A 20292-nucleotide genomic window follows, 5' to 3' on the forward strand; every position below is an offset into this window, starting at 1 on the left:
TGTGACCACACAGAAACAAATAGTTTACATAGTAGTAGGTTTAGGTTAGGTTAGAACTGTGACCACACAGAAGCAAACGTATTGCAGAGTAGGTTTAGGTTAGGTTAGAACTGCGACCCTACACATCAACGAACGGTTTATACATATAGTAGGTTTAGGTTAGGTTAGAACTGTGACCACAGACAAAAACAAACAGTTTACAGAGTAGGTTTAGGTTAGGTTAGAACTGTGATCACACAGAAACAAACGGCTTGCAGAGTAGGTTTAGGTTAGGTTAGAACTGCGACCCTACTACACAACAACGAAGGTTTTTTTAAAGTAGGTTTAGGTTAGATTAGAACTGTGACTAAACAAACAGTTTATAAATTGTAAAATTTTAGAAGAAATCATAATTGAAATAATATTATTCGTAATGAATTGTATTTAATCTAAAACAAAATGAAATGAAAAAAACACGAAATGAAACACCACGATATAAAGTATACTCGGAATAAGTTATCTACGAAGTAAAAGTCTACGGTGTGATTTTACTTGTGTCGATTGTTCTATGATATGAACTGTCGATGAAATGAAATTATTTGAAACGTTGTCTTTGAAATAATATTCGAACAAGTGTCTGTCGGCGATTCAAGGGTAAACCCTCAAAAACATATTGTATTAAAAAAATGCTTAAAGGATCCAACTTGTAAAATTTTCGTAACATAAAAACACGAAAATCGTAATTCGTAATTTCTTTGACCTCAACTGAACTTTAGAAAAAACATTTGACTTTACTTATAAAACTTACTGGCTATTCTCCGCATTCAAGTAAAAACTTTCATCTCTCGTAACACATGCAAAACGATACAGACCGTATGTCTCTCCCTTACATTTGGAAAAAGAAGATGTTATTTCCACAAAAACGTTACAATTCAATTTGGAAATGAAGACATAAAAGTCTGAATGTTGAAGACTTTAACCGCGCGTGTCGTTACACAAATAAGACCCATAGAAGGACATGACTCAGGAGAAATTAAATGTTCTCCGGTTCGGTCAATAATGTCAATATTATTATGCGCTTAGACAATGTTACAAAAGTTAGCTCATCATCATGTCATCATACAATTTATAGAGAATAATTATGAGTGACGAAGACTATAATTTTCACCTTTAAACCTTAGCCGATCTTATACATAACATCCTTCCTTTATAAAAAAACAGCTATACAAGTCTTAGAGCGATTTCGCACTACATGCGCTCCAAATCTGAAAATATGATCCGTCCGTCATAGCTGTAGAACTATTTGCACGATACTTTACGCACTACGCATCCGTGAAAATAAGATGACGAACCATTATTCGAAATATTAATTTATAAAAACGCTATACAAGTCTTAGCCTACTTCCGCGTTCCGTGAGCAATTAGAATCTTGTCTACGGGCCCCATTCAAACGAAGGACACTCCGTATCCGTCGCCCGGTGTTAGACGCCTAAAAACGCAGAAATTTTTTATCCTGGTCGATGGATCGTCGATGTTATACAAAACTGCACCAACAATTTGAACGATACCTTTATAAAAAATCTATTCTAAGTCTACTTCTTAAGCAGCATGGACCGGAAGTCGCTATTGCTAAGCGGGCGCGCTTCGTTATGTCCGTTGGCGCCGTTGGAGCCGCTGGCTGATGAGGTGGACGTTGAGGGTATCGCCTTTTGGAGGACGCTGGGGATGAAACTGCTCAGCTGCGTTCGTCTCCTGAAAAAAATAATATTTATAACAGCGAGACCTGGTTAAGACAATGTGTTTAAGAAATATTTTTTTGTTTATTTAGTTGCGCCTTAAAGCGTATTAGGTACAGTCAACCAATTGGAACCCTAGGCCACTCCACAACCATGTCAAAATGACAAGCAGTAAGAGATTTCTTACAATCTGATTTATAACGTCACTGTGACATAGTTCTACAGTGGCCTAAGTTCTACAGGTTTCAATCAGTTGACTGTACATAAGTCTACATCAAGATTTTTAAGTGAATTCTTACAACATCCGTAGGGTGTATATTTAGTTGCTTCTTAAAACATTACATCAAGACTATCGTTGAAATCTTAAAATTATTTAGTTGCTTCTTAAAACATTACATCAAGACTATCGTTAAAATTGTAATTAAAATACTACATCATTATCGGCGCAGTCAGTAGGAATCCTAGTAATAAATATATGATTGTGTTTAATGGATTTGGTCGAAAGTGATGCTCTGACGGACTAGCCAACCGACTAATCGGCCACCCAAGTGCGGACTAGTCGTTAGTCGGCCTAGTCGGCCAAATAAGTAGTCGGTACATCCCTAAAGACAATCCTAAATGTGTTAAGTACTTACATTCCACCACCCGTGTCCCGTTTAGGTTGCCCCAACAACGCAGGTTTAGAGTCAGCGCGCGGCGGCGGCGCACTCACAGACATTTCGATGTTTCTATCGGCTACTAATCTATCATTTTATAATCCTATTCTTACGTGTTATACTCACACTTCCGTGTCGCTTTAAGGTTACGCCAGAAACGTTAGCTAAGCATAAGCTCGCAAGCTCATCTCGACGTTTCTATCTTTCAATAGCAAACCATAAATCGAATCCTAAAAGTTTGACTTACATTCCACCGCCCGTGTCCCTTTTAGGTTGCCCCAGTAACGCAGGTTTAGAGTCAGCGCGCGGCGGCGGCGCGCTCACAGCCACTTCTATGTTTCTATCGGCCACTAGCAACCCATTGGCTTTTTCTACCGCTTCCGCTGCGCTTTTTTCGTCTTCGTAATCGACGTACGCTAGGCCTTTTGGTTTCCCGTCTCTGGAAAAATATAAATGGTAACTTTTATGTCGATTAAATCAATGAATCATCTAGTTTTAAAAGTTCTAACAGGTAAATGTGAAGAAAAGTTTTATTGTATTACACGTTGAACTATAAAACTCCCGTGTGACTCAAGACATATTTACAGGAGCTTTTTCAAGAGTAAAGACGCCGCCTCTACACGTCGAGAGAGAGGGTATGCGCCGCGCTACTCTTGAAAAAGCTCCTCGGTAATAGAGCGAAACATGTCGAGCATTATATCGACTTAATACGTGATCAACCCGTTTAATATATTTTTAAACACACTTTGCAATGATGGTATTTATGGTTCACTATCATTAGCATCATCAATTCTGTTGAACTGGCAGACAATTATGGTCGCGCGATAAATGACAAAACATCAGGCCGTCCTATGTTTCATCATTTATCGCGCAACCATGATTGGGCCCTACTGGTGTTTAAACTTTATCAACATCCTACTGCTCTCAATAAAACTCCTCTCATAGATTCAAACCTTCATTTTAAAAGTAGATTCATTAGCAGGGTCCATACAGAGCGATCGCGAGGCATTGTGCTGGCGCGGCAAACGTTCAGTTTAGATGCAAGAAGAACGTTTTGTTCGGCCGGCAACCACATTGCCTCGACCAGTGTGGACCCACACAGCTATGGAAGTCCAAGAATACATGGTCAATATGTCTCGCAAATGACGCCATGTAACAATTATTGTACATACATGCATGCGTTTGACCTTAGACCTATTGGTTGAATGGAGAGTAACAGACAACCCATCAACAGGTCAAAAATAAAATAATACACTTACTTGAAGGTAACAACTCGAATATCACTAAGCTTTCCATATTTATCAAATATCTCCGTGAGCTTCTCTCTCGTACAGTGCGAGAAAGGTAAGTTTCTCACGAACAGTTTATTCTTCTCGACAGTGGTTGCATATTTGAAGGGGCCTTTCGTTTTGGACGCCGAGTATCGGGAGAGGAACATCGGTCGGCCGTCTAGGGGGGTGCGGTCGTGTTTTACAGCCTCGTCGACAGCCTCCTACAAAAAATAAGTAGTTTGATCATAGACATAATAAACGAAACAAGAACAACAACGAAGTAGACAGAAAGGCCCTTTTTAAAATGAAGATGACTGATCTGCTGATGGTAAGCGATTATCACCGTTCAAAGACTCCTTCAACACATTGTCGGCATTTGAAATGGGAGTACGCTCTTTTCCCGAAGGTTTGAAAAGAAGGTCTCGTATCGGTCCGGAAATACCGCTGGCGACATGGATCGTCAAGCATAGCGCTTTCTCTGCTACTCAAAATAACACAAACTATTGTATTTGAGATTCTTTGATGAGAATTCCTTTTTAAGTATAGAAAAGCACAGACAGTGACAAATCTTATTTATTTATTTAAACTTTATTGCACAGTAAAAATATACAGTTACAAAAGGCGAACTTAATGCTACATGGCATTCTCTACCAGTCAAAATCTTACGTCAAAGAAGCCTAGATATAATAAAAGGTCACTTACTGGAGTGTTATATTGGCAGTAGCAGATGGAGCCACCGAACGCTTTGACACCGGCGCGCACTCGGAGTGAAACCACTTCGCCATATTCTGATAGCTTGTCGCGGAGATTCTTCTCATTTACACTAAAAACAAATGAATAAATAAATAAATATTGGGGACACCTTACATAGATCAACTTAGCCCCAAACTAAGCAAAGTTTGTACTATGGGTGCTAAGCGACGATATACATACTTAAATAGATAAATACATACTTGTATACATAGAAAACATCCATGACTCAGGAAAAAATGTCTGTGCTCATCACACAAATAAATGCCCTTACCGGGATTCGAACCCAGGACCGCGGCTTAGCAGGCAGGGTCACTACCGACTGAGCCAGACCAGAAATAAAGAGATTTTGTAGTGAAACTTCTCATGGGACTTCCAACTGACAGCTCATTGTTACTTTGCGTGGAATACCGCTCACTCAGCGCGCAACAATCGTAACATTCTGTCTCAACGCGACTCACTCATTCCATTCATTCACTTATTCAATCTGTCAGTGACAGAACAGAATGCCCAGAATGGTTTTGAATGGTGGTATGGTTGGTTGGAATGTGTGTGTTTTATATTTAGATTGAGTGCAAAATGAGTTTATGTTTGTTTTCCAATAATCTGAGCAGATAGCAATGTAAAATATTTAAAACTGTAAAAAGATGGACGTAACTAAACGCAAAAACGTGATGGTCACTTGAATTTATAAATTATTTTTAATATTTTTTTTTGAGATTATGTTAGGAAGTTTCACTTTTTCCGCGCGTCCAAACCTTTATTAGTTATATTATAAGTTATAAGCATACATACAGAAGGATTACGAGTATTACGACACGGTTTTTAGACTCCATTGCTATTGTAAAGAGCAACTGGTGGTCCTTGACTGGTCATTATCCCAATACAATAAAATTTAGAGGAATGGAAATCAACTGTGTGAACTGTGAACTGCGGGGCAAATCTCGATTGGGGGGCAAATGTAACAGGTCCATTTTTTCCTTGTTTTACAATTTTTGCATTATTAAATAGAGTGTCCACCGGTTATATATGATAGGCGTGTTCAGTGGATACATGTAGCATGGAGAACTCAACATCATAGTGTAATAATGGAAAAAATTAATCAGTTACAATTGCCCCCCAGTCGAGATTTGTCCTGCTGCACCTTATACCAAAAACATCGAAAATTATTATCCATCTAGAGGTAAATCATCATCCTCCTTGCGATATCCCGACATTTGCCACGGCTCATGGGAGCTTGGGGTCCGCTTTGACAACAAATCCCAAGATTTGGCGTAGGCACTAGTTTCACGAAAGCGACTGCCATTTGAACTTCCAACTCGAAGGGTAACTAGTCCTTATTGGAGTAGTCCGGTTTCCTCACGATGTTTTCCTTCATCGAAAAGCGACTGGCAAACATTAAATGACATTTCGTACATAAGTTCCGAAAAAGTAATTGGTACCCACGACCTCCGAATTGAAAGTCCGCACGCTCTTACCGCTAGGCCACCAGCGCTTCTAATGCTTCCATATAGAGGTAAATAGATAACTATATTCCTGTAAGATATCTCGATATTGGCATTGGCAATAGGCCCTGTATAGTAAAAGGTACTAACTTGTAATCTAGATTGCTAACAAAGAGAGTGCAAGCCTCGTTGCCGCTAACCCTTGGTGCACTTTTCGCGTTTTCTATCCGCTGCCTCTTATTATCAACACCTGCAAAAAAAACACAAATTATCAATGATGTCAATTGCTTTATTATAAAGTGAGCCGATCTTTCGAACTCCTATGTCAAATTTGGTCATGTTATATTTCGTCAGCTTTACTATTTTATGCAACTTAAGATTTTATTTGCAAGTTAATTATCAATACAAACCTTCACTGCTATCATCCTCATGAGCTCGTTTCACAGCACCACCCTCTTTCTTCTCATCAACTTCCATGCTATCCTTTTTCCTCTTAACCTCGCTATCCTGCGCGGTTTCATCAGACTTCCTCTTCCCTTTCTTCGGTTTGTCATCCTCCTTTTTCTTTTTGTCGAACTTCCCCTTTTTCTGTGGCTGCTTGTTCCCTTTCTTTTGGTTGGTCATTTTGTCTTTCATCGCTTGGTAGCTCTCGCGCCATTCTTTTAGCTTCGCCTGCAACAAAAAACACAGAATTAAAGACGTCGATATTTTTAAGTTGCGGTTCCCTTAATCGTAAGACAGTCGTTCAGAGATTCAGAATGCCTGTTTAAGTAACTTTTTGGTCATTTTAGGCTGGCAAATTTCATCTATATTTCATCCATTTTAATTCACGAAGGATGTTGGCCGTAGTCGCGCTCGTAGTCGGTCCAGAGCCTGTAGCCACGCTGTCACTCACCTCACACAAGTGTTGGCACTCGGTGGCGGCGGCGAGCTGGCCGTAGTCGCGCTCGTAGTCGGTCCAGAGCCTGTAGCCACGCTGTCACTCACCTCACACAAGTGTTGGCACTCGGTAACTGTGGCTAGTTGGCCGTAGTCGCGCTCGTAGTCGGTCCAGAGCCTGTAGCCACGCTGTCACTCACCTCACACAAGTGTTGGCACTCGGTGGCGGCGGCGAGCTGGCCGTAGTCGTGCTCGTAGTCGGTCCAGAGCCTGTAGCCACGCTGTCACTCACCTCACACAAGTGTTGGCACTCGGTGGCGGCGGCGAGCTGGCCGTAGTCGCGCTCGTAGTCGGTCCAGAGCCTGTAGCCACGCTGTCACTCACCTCACACAAGTGTTGGCACTCGGTGGCGGTGGCGAGCTGGCCGTAGTCGCGCTCGTAGTCGGTCCAGAGCCTGTAGCCACGCTGTCACTCACCTCACACAAGTGTTGGCACTCGGTGGCGGCGGCGAGCTGGCCGTAGTCGCGCTCGTAGTCGGTCCAGAGCCTGTAGCCACGCTGCCACCACTCACCTCACACAAGTGTTGGCACTCTGTCACTCACCTCACACAAGGTGGCACTCGGTAGCTGTGGCGAGCTGGCCGTAGTCGCGCTCGTAGTCGGTCCAGAGCCTGTAGCCACGCTGTCACTCACCTCACACAAGTGTTGGCACTCGGTGGCGGTGGCGAGCTGGCCGTAGTCGCGCTCGTAGTCGGTCCAGAGCCTGTAGCCACGCTGTCACTCACCTCACACAAGTGTTGGCACTCGGTAGCTGTGGCGAGCTGGCCGTAGTCGCGCTCGTAGTCGGTCCAGAGCCTGTAGCCACGCTGTCACTCACCTCACACAAGTGTTGGCACTCGGTAGCTGTGGCGAGCTGGCCGTAGTCGCGCTCGTAGTCGGTCCAGAGCCTGTAGCCACGCTGTCACTCACCTCACACAAGTGTTGGCACTCGAGCTGGCGTAGTCGTGCTCGTAGTCGGCGAGCTGGCCGTAGTCGCGCTCGTAGTCGGTCCAGAGCCTGTAGCCACGCTGTCACTCACCTCACACAAGTGTTGGCACTCGGTGGCGGCGGCGAGCTGGCCGTAGTCGCGCTCGTAGTCGGTCCAGAGCCTGTAGCCACGCTGCCACTCACCTCACACAAGTGTTGGCACTCGGTGGCGGCGGCGAGCTGGCCGTAGTCGCGCTCGTAGTCGGTCCAGAGCCTGTAGCCACGCTGTCACTCACCTCACACAAGTGTTGGCACTCGGTAGCTGTGGCGAGCTGGCCGTAGTCGCGCTCGTAGTCGGTCCAGAGCCGCGCGGCGGCGGGCGGGTAGTCGGTCACGAAGCGCAGCGCCCGGCGGTGCAGCTCGCGCAGTTTGTTCTCGGAGAGAGACGGTTGTCGGTGGGACTCTAGGTTGATGTACGCCTCCCAGTATTTTGACATGGTTTTGTTTTCGCCGTATTCTAGAAACACGGAAAAAGTAATTTTAATATGTGGACACCTTTCCGATCAATTTTATTCTAGAGCAGATTTAAAAACAGTTTTGAATATGAAAGTACGGAACTGAATTTGTTTTTATCATGCAGAAACGTCTGCGAGCGATATTACATATTTTTAAATTAAAGGAAAACTGGAAAAATTCACACCTCCGGCAGGACTCGAACCTGCGACCTTTGGCCTTGCCGGGGCCATACGGAACTGATTAAAAAATCAGAGGTCCTGTAGCGATTTAACGGTATAAATATCTGAAAGTTTACCAAAATTCAGAATGGTTGTTGCTATACTTAGCTTTCTGTTTTCAGATAGAAGAGCTTTTGGCAAAGGTGCCTACCGTTTACCAACCGAAAGATAACGGCCAATCAGTTATTATGTACTGTCACGTCTTTCGAATACCAGCCGAAGTCGTGATACAAACACACACTGAGAATTTATTATTGAAATATTTGAAATTAATTTATAATGCTTAACAGTTTATAAGCATTATTTAAGATTATTGTGATTGTTTTAATTTTAGACATTTTTCTATCTAATAAATTTATCTTTATCTTTAATTATCAGATATTGAGTGAAGTCTAGCAGTAAGAGCGGGCGACTTTCAATCCGGAGGTCGCATGTTCGAACCTAGTGTCATACCATCTCATCTCATAGTTTTTCGGAACTTATGTGCGAAATGTTATTTGATATTTGCCAGTTGCCTGGCATCCCAAGGTCTAGTTACCCTTCGGATTGGAAGGTCAGATGGCAGTCGCTTTCGTGTCTACGCCAAATCTTGGGATTAGTCGTCAAAGCAGGCCCTAGGTTCCCATGAGACGTGGCAAATGCCGGGATAACGCAAAGCGGATTGTGATTGAGTGGACAAATAGAAAACTCACTGAATATTTCCTCGAAGATCTCCTTGCCCTGCTTGGGGTCCTTCATGCGGTTGTACTCCAAACGGGCCCAGTACAACGGCACCTCGCAGTCGTTCGCTTCTTCGCCCCACGCCTGTCAACAAAGCCAATATTAGTTATTCTAAATATTGTGAATATCCCTCAAGTAATTAATGTGAATATATAATAGTACAGAGTCAGTTCAGTTACGCTAGTAAAAGCTATAATAGTAACACAAAGGTAAGCAGACGGTCATATCGCTCAAAAGCGGTCTCTTCTAAGCCTTTCCAAACTATTGTTTCGAAGACTGCCTTCACCTGTGTGGACCAGTCTAATGCCTGTTCAGACTAAGACATAAGCAATACCTCGGCAAGAGAGTCCCAGGCGAGCCTGAAAGTTCGTCGCAGGCGCTCCACGTCCGGTTCGTTGTCGAAAGCAGTACTTCTGCGGAGGCATTCCAAGTAACCCAGCCAGAGAGATTCAGCCTGCTTGTAAGACTCCATGCCTTTGGATAGCGCTGTTTCGAAGATTGTTTTGACCTGTAGAAGATGGTAAAAATATTGTAAGTTTGAAAATCTACAAACAATTAAAACAAAATATCGACTTATCTATAGAAATCGAACTATACGTATTTATACAAATGTCAAATACAAATGTAGTTGGTGCCACTAAAGAAAACCCCACTCGTCTTCCTATTCGCTTATAGTACAAGTATTACAACATTATCCAGAATATCACCTTCGTGCTTTCGTATTCCACCTCTACAGCAGCTAAAACTTAGTCCAGAGCGGCTAAAATACGCGATTGAGTCGTAGCATGAGAGAGAATAATATGTTATGATCATGGAGTACAAATAGGTGCGACCACACCGCTGCACACGGTGACGTTACGGGATCGCAGTAACGCATCGTATCCGTACGTTTGTAGGGTTCCGTAGTAAACTAGGAACCCTTATAGTTTCGCCATGTCTGTCTGTCCGTGTGTCCGTCCGTCCGTCCGCGGATAATCTGTGACAGTTAGCACTAGAAAGCTGAAATTTGGTACCAATATGTATATCAATCACGCCGACAAAGTGGTAAAATAAAAGTTGAAAAAAATGTTTTACTAGGGTAACATACATGTAAAGTGGGGATTTTTTTTTTTCATTCCAACCCCAACGTGTGATATATTGTTGGATAGGTATTTAAAAATGAATAGGGGTTTACTAAAATCGTTTTTCGATAATATTAATATTTTCGGAAATAATCGCTCCTAAAGGGAAAAAAGTGTCCCCCCCCCCCCCCCCTTTAACTTTTGAACCATATGTTTAAAAAATATGAAAAAAATCACAAAAGTAGAACATGTAGAACTTTATAAAAACTTTCTAGGAAAATTGTTTTGAACTTGATAGGTCCAGTAGTTTTTGAGAATAATACGGGAAACTACGGAACCCTACACCGAGTGTGGCCCGAAACGCTCTTGGCCGGTATTTAACACATGACACATGCTCCCCAAAAGTCAAAATGGTCGTCCAAAAGTCGTAACGTTTACGAAGACGAAGCAGCGGTGTGGTCGCACCTGCAATAGCCAACAAGGCAATTTCAGTGGCGCCATCTACCTTTTGCACGTTCTTAACCGGTCGCATTTTAATGTATGGGATGGTATAATCTTCCTATATTTAATCTATGACAATGTGCAGTAATGTCACTTACCTCGTCAACCCCCTTGCCTTCATGTTCCGCCTGCTGCATAGTAAGCAGCCAGAAGGTGGCCCGCCTCGGCCGGCGGCGCGTGCACGCGGATAAAACGCGCGACTGAGTCGCGCGACTCGAGTGTCGGGCCGATTGTCGCGCCCAAGCGACTAGTAGGTTGTAAGCGCCCTCGCAGTTGATGCATTCGGAGGTAGCCCGGTCGTATAGCACCTGAGGAATTTTCAAGAAGTTAGGTTTTTTGAGCATAATCTGCATATCGATAATCATTGTGCCTATTAAAATATTGTATTCATAATCTAATATTATTAATCATCCGTACAATTTTTTCAAGGAACACACTCTGATCACTTTCGGTCTAAACATTAAATTCTGTTAAATTCGTATTTTATTTGGAACATTATAACAATTACAGCCAATAACAATGTAAATAAGACAAAAAAAAATCATTTCTGTTTAGTATATTGATTTTGATATGATATTGATAAGATTTCATGGGTTAAATGATTCAATATTATACAATAATTATAGTTGGCTCTTTACCGACCCCACATAACGTGGGATAAGGGTAGGAGGAAGAATTATAGTTGGCTCTTTAGAGAGTAGGGTTATTCTATAAACAACAATAATATTAAAGGATCAAGTGTACCTTAAGAATTCCATTACTGTCACAATCAGCGTACTTTTCATCGTGTGACAACTCTTTCACTTTTTCTATGTACTCTTCATACACTTTGCACTTTTCTTCAGGATTTCTACAACAAAAAAATAAAAATGTCAACATTTACTCTATTTATTTAGTCTATTGTAATGTATGTAACCCATGATGACGAAATAAATGAATTGAATTGAATTGAATTACGCAGTAAAATGATTTAATTTTATTTTAAATTAAATGTTAACTTACTCCATAGTTAATAGTTTATCCTCATAAGGCGTGATCTTCTGTAAGTACTCTGTAGCCGCGTCATGTTGCTTCTTGACCTGCAGAAGAAAATAGTAATCAATACTAACTAATGCCACGCACATAACTGAAAGTTAACCTTATGCTATCGTACATATTTTTCAGCTACAAATACAAAAAGTTTGAAGCTAAGTAATTTAGGGGCTTTCGTTTACTCGTTTTTTCGAGTAAAACAAGGTACAACGGGTTACCACAGTCCACACATACCAAAAAGTGATGTGAGGTAATACGATGCTCGCTCTGTGTGGTCCCAGCGACTTACAATGAGTAAGGATCGCAACACATTCGCAAAGCAGTTTCTTCAAGGCTGAATAATTTCGCTAGCGTATAAATCCAGATAAGGATTACCTTGTCAACATAGTCCTATCCTGGAACTGTGGCCAGGCCTCTTCGCCGTTGAGTAGTGGTCTAGAGACAGTCTCTTTTGAGGCAGAAGAGGGTTCGCTAGCATATAATGATAACCCATACATGGTTGTATTACCTTGTCAACATAGTCCTGTCCGTGCACAGCGGAGGCTAGCTCTTAGAACTGCAGCCAGGCCTCTTCGCCGTTGAGTAAGGATCTGGAGACAGTCTCTTCAAGACGGAATAGGGTTCTCTAGCATATAATGATAACCCATACATGGTTGTATTACCTTGTCAACATAGTCCTGTCCGTGCATAGTAGGGTGGAGCGAAAAAACACTTTTCTGGAATTAGCAAACCTAATAGTTATCAATCAATGCCCCTTAGTCTATGAAGCCTTTGTGCAAATTTTCGGCTTTTTAAATCAACATCTTCTGCCTCCGCATTAGGGTTGAAATTTTGAAAATCTCATACAAACCTAAAAATTCAACTTTCAGATAAAAAAAAAATTTCGGCAGTATTATGTTTAGTATATGTTATTGATACATATCATTATGAGAAACTACAAAAAGTTGCGAAAGTAGCGTCAAGAATCGCCAAACTTTGTTTGTTTCAGTACATTCGCCAAAATAGCCGCTAAAATACTGAAAATTGGCGATTTTTAACGCTATTTTCGCAATTTTTGGTAGTTTCTTGTAATAATATGTATCAATAATGTATACTGAACATAATACTGCCGAAAAAAAATTTTTATCTAAAAGTTGAATTTTCAGGTTTGTATGAGATTTTCAAAATTTCAAACTTATTGCGGAGGCAGAAGATGTTGATTTGAAAATCTGAAAATTTGCACAAAGGCTTTATAGGCTAAGGGGCATTGATTGATAAGTATTAGGTTTGCTAATTCCAGAAAAGTGATTTTTCGCTCCACCCTAGTGCATAGCAGAGGCTAGCTCTTGGAAGTGTGACCAGGCCTCTTCACCGTTGAGAAAGGGTCTGGAGACAGTCTCTTCAAGACGGAATAGGGTTCTCTAGCATATAATGATAACCCATACATGGTTGTATTACCTTGTCGACATAGTCCTGTCCGTGCATAGCGGAGGCTAGCTCTTGGAAGTGTGACCAGGCCTCTTCACCGTTGAGTAGTGGTCTGGAGACAGTCTCTTCAAGACAGAATAGGGTTCTCTAGCATATAATGATAACCCATACATGGTTGTATAACCTTGTCAACATAGTCCTGTCCGTACATAGCGGAGGCTAGCTCTTGGAAGTGTGACCAGGCCTCTTCACCGTTGAGTAAGGGTCTGGAGACAGTCTCTTCAAGACGGAATAGGGTTCTCTAGCATATTATGATAACCCATACATGGTTGTATTACCTTGTCAACATAGTCCTGTCCGTACATAGCGGAGGCTAGCTCTTGGAAGTGTGACCAGGCCTCTTCACCGTTGAGTAAGGGTCTGGAGACAGTCTCTTCAAGACGGAATAGGGTTCTCTAGCATATAATGATAACCCATACATGGTTGTATTACCTTGTCAACATAGTCCTGTCCGTGCATAGCGGAGGCTAGCTCTTGGAAGTGTGACCAGGCCTCTTCACCGTTGAGTAAGGGTCTGGAGACAGTCTCTTCAAGACGGAATAGGGTTCTCTAGCATATAATGATAACCCATACATGGTTGTATTACCTTGTCAACATAGTCCTGCCCGTGCATAGCGGAGGCTAGCTCTTGGAAGTGTGGCCAGGCCTCTTCACCATTGAGTAGTGGTCTGGAGACAGTCTCTTCGAGGCAGAATAGCGTTCGCTCGCGCTGTTTCTTGTAATCAGGATCATCGGCGCTAAAAAACAAAGAGATTTGTTGATCTACTCCACTATTTTTCTTTCACTTCACTATCTGCTTCTTTGATCTATCCTATCTATCTGTGCTTGCAAGTACTTTGGTTTTATTAGTAATATTTAGTCCTAATATTTAAATAATATATTAAAAATTAAGTAGATAGCAAATAGGTGAACAATCAAACAATTGGCAGTAGTTTTAAGAAGCCGGGTCCACACTGACCAAACAGCCTCGTCCGTGCTCGTACGCGCACGTTTGCCTCACCCGAGCCAATTTGGCTCAGCAAGATGGCGGCCCTCAGTCAGCTGTTCAAAATAGTACTCGCGAGGCTGCTCGGTCAGTGTGGACCCGGCTAATAACTTTTCATAACTCACTAGTAATAAGCGAGAGCGACCTTCTCATGGAATACCATATAAATATAAGGAAAGATCTTATTTAAGGTACCTCATAGATTCAAGCTGTGCTTTCTCCAACTCTCTCTTAGCGTCCCAGAACAGCTTCCCAGACAGAGGATCAGGGCCGGCCAGCCGTAATACTTCTTCAAGGTGAGTTCGAGCTGAGTCAGCGCCAGCACCGAGCGACCAGGAGCACCACTCTGTTAGGATTGGGATATCTGGAACAAGGAACAGAGTAAAGATATTATTATATCATTCGCAGTAGAAATAATGAACTCATAATTAGTAATAAGGGGCTCTAAATTAACAGGCAATTGAGGAAAATAAGGCAATTGACATTAGTATTAATTATCTAGCAAACTATTTTTAAAACTTCTTCTTTCTAAAAGTGAAGCTAGATTTATAAAGCTAAACTTACAATAGCAATCCAATGAAGCTTGTCTGAATAGCTCGACCAGTTGCTCTTTAGCCTCAGGAGAGTGTGCCAGTGTTTCCTCAGTCTGGATCCGAAGCAGCCAATGGACGTCCTTTAAAACAAACATCTGTTGGAGACGGTCAAATGCCGCGCGCCAACGGTCCAGCTCAGAAAGGCCCCTGTGGAAACATTACAGGGATTAGTATGGATTGAGAATGTTGCACCTGCGATGCAATGTTACATCACAGTTTATAAGTTCATCGGAAGATCAGCGCTGGAAGTCACCAGCAACACGCTGAGAAGAGGCCATTTGGTGGCACTACATTCTTTTCTGTCTTGTTGTTATTATGTGTTTTTTGTCTTGCCTGTATTCACGAATAAATGTCTATTCTTTAACAGCAAGTATAGGAGGACCTTGATTAAACCACAATAGAAAATGTAATGTGTATATTTCAAGTAAAATATTGCTAAGACATCATTATCAAATCTAAAATTTTACAAATTCTGTTTGTATTGATCTGTTAACTTTAAGGGATGGTTATTTAGATCAAATACAACTAATTTCTCTAAGAAACTAGTAACAACTAATTTCTCTAAGATCTCTGACTTTTAGTCACTTATTCAAAAAATAAATTCATTGACTTTTTTTTTCATTGACCGGGCAAGTGAATACCTACCTTTACTACTTCCTGATGTAATGATTAATTACAACCTTAACCCTAACATAAAGAGTTACATAGATAACATAGATCACATGTCAGAATAAATAACATTTTAAGATAAGGTTAAGTAGTTAGGGTCCTCTAACACTAATTCATTAATTTACTATGTAGGAAAACGAAAACATTTTATTTTCTAATTTAACAAAAAGCAATAAACTGGTATATTGCTTCTATTAATAAGCCTAACATCCAGTCGAACTTAAATAAAAAAAAGCATAGTATATTGTATCTAACTTAGCTTTTTCTGATTAGATTCTTAATAGAAACAACTAACTTAGCTACAGTGTCTACGAGGACTTACCACAAAGCCTGGATGAGCTCAATATGCTCATCATAGTTGTAGGGATCCTCGGTAATCCTTTGTTCAAGTTCTGCAACTTTTCTCTCCAACACCTCCTCATCATCATCATCCTGGGCAAGAAAAATAAGTTAGCAGGCACAATTTAAAGCAGTTATGGGTAAACTTTTCTCATTGCAGGCCAAAATTTTAAGGAAATTTAGAGGCAGGTCAGATTTACAGCAAAAATGCATTTTTACTACAGTGGCCATATCACACACTATTTTAAACCCGGAGGCAGGCCAGATAAAATCCTTTCGCTACACTTGGCCCATGGGCTGTATGTGGCCCACCACTATTTTAAAACTTCAAATAAATACAAAGGAAATCAGGGATTTATTTTGAGATCCAAGGGTTAAAACATAAACAAGAACATAATGTAACATTATTGCAGGCTGCAACAATTTGCAGCAACTCACAGGTACTGACATTATATTTTATAAATTACACCTGCTACTAGGGTTGTCTTTTTTTTTTTTTTTTTTTATACAAAAAGAGGAAACGTGGCAGGCCAAGAAGAAGATGGGAAGATGAGATAAAGCGTGCAGCAGGAAGTTCCTGGACTACAATAACAAAAGACAGAGACAAATGGAAGGAGTTAGGGGAGGCCTTTGCCTACAAAAGCATACAGACAAAAATTAGGAAATATAATATATGTGTGTTAACAACAAAATGAAATGTAACAAAACGTCTGAAATAAAGGCTATTTTATTATTTATTACTAGGGTTGTGCAACTTGTGCATATACTATTTTTCACCTTAGATGAGTTTGGTGACACACTAAAAACTCTGAATTACCCATACTATGATTGCTATTAGTATTATTGCAAACTAAATTATATTTTTGCGTAAATAAAGGGAGAAATATAAAAACTGTATTTTTTTTGTCAAGGTCTATTAACTAAATTTCATCAAATATTAGAGAAAATAATATTATTTTTAAATAATGCAATGCACAAAATGGAAAATACTAAGGTGTTCTGTCTCATACATTGTTTATTTAAAAGTAAAAGTAACATATTTTTTTCTATTAACTATTTAATAACCACTGATAATCCAATATATTAAAAAAAAAGTATAGTTTGTAAATATTTTTTATTATTTTTCGTCAAAGTACAAATTACTTTTCAAAAATACTTTGGCATAAAATTATAGTATGCGTAATTCAGATTTTTGGAAGTGCCACCAAACTCATCTAAGGTGAAATATAGTATAACACAAGTGAACATTACTATAATTATAGTGTAAAACAAAGTCGCTTCTCTCTGGTTATCAGGTTTGTCTGTCTGTCCCTATGTATGCTTAAACTATGCACAAGTACCTACAGTGCACCTACAGTGAACTCTTAAAAACAGACTCGATAAATATTTATTGAATGGACAAAACAAAACATGACATCTAAGCTCTCCAAACGGCCTCTAAGTGTTGGATCTATATCCCCACACACGTCTTATAAATGACCGGGCTGGAAAGACCCGAGAGTTTTAAAGGAGATACAAATTATAATAATAGTATTTAGATACAGTGTTTTTAATAGATCAAGTGATTCAAAAGGGGTTATATCTCTATTGTGTTTCAGAGTGTGGTTTATTGGCTGGCTGGTGGGGCATAGTGTGTAATAAATTGTTCAGGTTATGTGAGAGCATACATGTTTGGCTTTTACAGTTATAATGGAATGTGCTATGTTCACTTTTCTTCTCTTGGCAGTTCATGTACAGTCAACCAATTGGAACCCCTTGACTGTACAAAGGCAACATTTAGTACTACAGATACTAGTATTTCGGTGAAATCCTTTAGAAAGATTTATGACAAATGGGGTTCAAATTCATAAAGCGTTAAATTAGGTAGATTTTTTTTTGTTAGAAACCTAAGGTATATAATAGGAAGACTGTACATCATTATTCTTATTCTCAAACGTTCAATTCTTACATGAAATAAAGTTCTTTGTTAGCTTTAAAGCTGTCCGTTTACCCCGAAATCCTAACCAACTACGTTGACAACTACAACAGCATAGGTTAACATTTTCATCAATTTATCAAGTACCTACAATGCCGATACAACACGCGCGCTTGCTTGTAGTCTCATTTCGATTATAATGTTGTTATAGTAGTCGAGAAAGTAATGAAAATCGGAATACTTACATCGGACTCGTCCGAGTCTTGGTCTGCGTCATCCTCTTCCACCACAACCTCTATCTCGTTCTCCTCCTCCGACTCGTTGCGAATCTCGTCCTCTACAATAGCCATTGCTATTCACAGTAAAACAGATCTACGAATACCGTAAGCAGTTTATTTATTTTTGCACAGTAAAATTTACACACAAACGCTTTATGGCATGGCGGATCTGTCAAATCAAAAATTTGAGTATAATACAAAAATGTTGCCAGGTGAATAAATTAAAAAGTCTTCAAAAACGGTACTGATTTTCACGCTGATTTTAAACCGATTGCCTTAATAAAAATCAAATAAAAATGGATTGAGTTTTATTTTTTTTATATATGATTTCCCCTACTCTTGGAAATTTATAAGTATGTACATACATACAGTATAAAGATATATATATTTTTTATACTAGTGTTTTGTCAGTCAGTCAGTTTCTTCTTTTATATATTTAGATAGACAGAGGCAAACGAGCATACGGACCGCCTGAGGGTAACCAGTCGTGCAGGAGGCCAAGCGATAATAACAATATTATGCTGCACCGTACTGGCACAAATTCATAATTTTATTATTTTAGGTTATTCGTTTCACAAAAATGTCCTCCTATCCCATAGAGTGGTACATACGCTAGATCACCACAGTCACATTAGTGTGAGCACTAATTCATAAATACATGTCTCTTGGATTTTTCTCCATTGCATTTTTATTACCTACTGGAAAGGTAGGAAAAATAATAAAAACATGGTATATTTCGTATATTTTATTACAAAAAATATAATGGTTACATACAAATGAAATCAGATTATTTCAGTAAACGACAGGACAGCCTGGACATTAAATTTCTACTACTTTGCTTCCGTCTCAATTAATTTTGTGCTATTTTTTTATTAAATATATAAATATGACATTTTTTCGTCACAAACCTTTGGCACCGATAATCGTTTAGTAATTATTCAGATAAATCTAGCCAATTTCTAATTTTTACTTACCTAAGGAGGAATCTCTAAGGATGACAATTTACTCGGAAATGTAGTAAAATAAATGCACCAATATGGAATTAAATTTCAAATGCAACACATTTGAACTTACCTTAAGTACTAGATAGATCTATAATGGTCTACTAAAATATATTCGTATTCGTTTATTAGGCCTGAGAGAAATTATGATATAATATTTAATTGTATTAATATCGATTTATAAAATAATATATTATTATTTAATAGAAATTGTCATATTAGTCATTATTAATTTCACATAATGCTTCCTCTGCCTTACATTTGACACTAGTTGTTATAAAATCATCCGCTAAATAGTAAAAAAATATAAAAAAATGTTAGTTGAATAATATTATTGCTAACCTAAATCGATTACAATTCGAGTACACGTAAAATGGAATACATAAAATCAGTCAATAAAAAAAGATAATACTATAAAATTTGAGAATCGTATCGTAATACAATCGAATACTTGAAAGTAATATGGCACATGATGGTAATGTGCTACGCGAATATGTTTATATCAAAATTTGAAACCCGAAAACAATACTAGTCTACATAAATCGGGTTGTCAAGTTTTATGAATGAACTGAGCTAATGTTTTCAGTTGCAATGTTAAATATGTCAAATAGCCATCAGGATAAACATAGGATAAAGTATATGTCAGAATTCCCCCTGTCATGTCAGGATGTTTGGTCCTTTGTCAGGATTGTAGAGGAACTGGGGAAGTCACATATTAATTATTTAAAATGTTTGGAGTTGTCTAAAGTGAAGGGAAGGTTATGCTGTGCCTACATGATGGCGAATTTAGGGGAGAGGAAGGAAGAGGGAACTTAACATTTTAAGAAAACCCTTCGCGACATGTCAAGTATCAAGTAATTCCATTTATTTTCATATGTCATCCCTTTTTGTCAGATTTTTTTTGCATATGGCAACCCTACCCCCTAATACATGTGCAAGACCATGTTTGATTTTATCTGAAATGGCTTTCATTTAGGCATATTAAGTATATTAACATTACAGATGTACTGAAAGCTAAGAAAAAAATTAAAATCTCAACACAAATACTGATTATTTCAATGAGTAGACGTTAAAAAAGCAATAATCGGAAGATTTTACGTAATTTGGAACAGCCTGTATCACAATGGGAATATTGCGTCTTATAATCTAGGAATAGAGAGACTTTTTATTTTAAATTTAAGGATATCATGTCTGGGCAGAACGTTCCACTTTATCAGTAATCTAGTCATGTTTTCTACTGGTATTGTCTGTATTGTGCAGTTATAGTCTGGCAAGCCAAATTTGTCTATAGAAAGAGGCAATATTTCAAACCTTAC

The 20292-nt window shown here is 39.5% G+C and overlaps 1 protein-coding gene across 1 annotated transcript; it reads right to left on the reverse strand.

The window, feature by feature from the left end:
- Positions 1 to 377: 377 nt before the first annotated feature.
- Positions 378 to 18131, reverse strand: LOC125236577 (squamous cell carcinoma antigen recognized by T-cells 3-like). Its single transcript, XM_048143430.1, has 18 exons — positions 17943 to 18131; positions 15766 to 15875; positions 14746 to 14921; positions 14377 to 14545; positions 13783 to 13933; positions 11700 to 11776; positions 11442 to 11547; positions 10796 to 11005; positions 9470 to 9643; positions 9108 to 9219; positions 7978 to 8198; positions 6248 to 6509; positions 5988 to 6087; positions 4345 to 4465; positions 3631 to 3863; positions 2619 to 2810; positions 1576 to 1731; positions 378 to 1381 (listed from the first exon to the last, which is right to left on the reverse strand). Exons 1-18 carry the CDS (start codon positions 18045 to 18047, stop codon positions 1378 to 1380), a joined length of 2679 nt encoding a protein of 892 aa, XP_047999387.1. The 5' UTR covers positions 18048 to 18131; the 3' UTR covers positions 378 to 1377.
- Positions 18132 to 20292: the final 2161 nt, after the last annotated feature.

This window comes from Leguminivora glycinivorella, chromosome 19 (assembly GCF_023078275.1).
Source record: "Leguminivora glycinivorella isolate SPB_JAAS2020 chromosome 19, LegGlyc_1.1, whole genome shotgun sequence".
NCBI classification, from domain to species: Eukaryota; Metazoa; Arthropoda; class Insecta; order Lepidoptera; family Tortricidae; genus Leguminivora; species Leguminivora glycinivorella.

Coding starts and splice junctions, on each gene's coding strand:
- LOC125236577 (XM_048143430.1), bottom strand. CDS start 18,047: ATGGCTATTGTAGAGGACGAGATTCGCAACGAGTCGGAGGAGGAGAAC. Junction 14,922..15,765: donor GAGCTCATCCAGGCTTTGTG/GTAAGTCCTCGT, acceptor ATGTTTCCACAG/GGGCCTTTCTGAGCTGGACC. Junction 11,777..13,782: donor GGCAGGACTATGTTGACAAG/GTAATACAACCA, acceptor TTTCTTCTGCAG/GTCAAGAAGCAACATGACGC.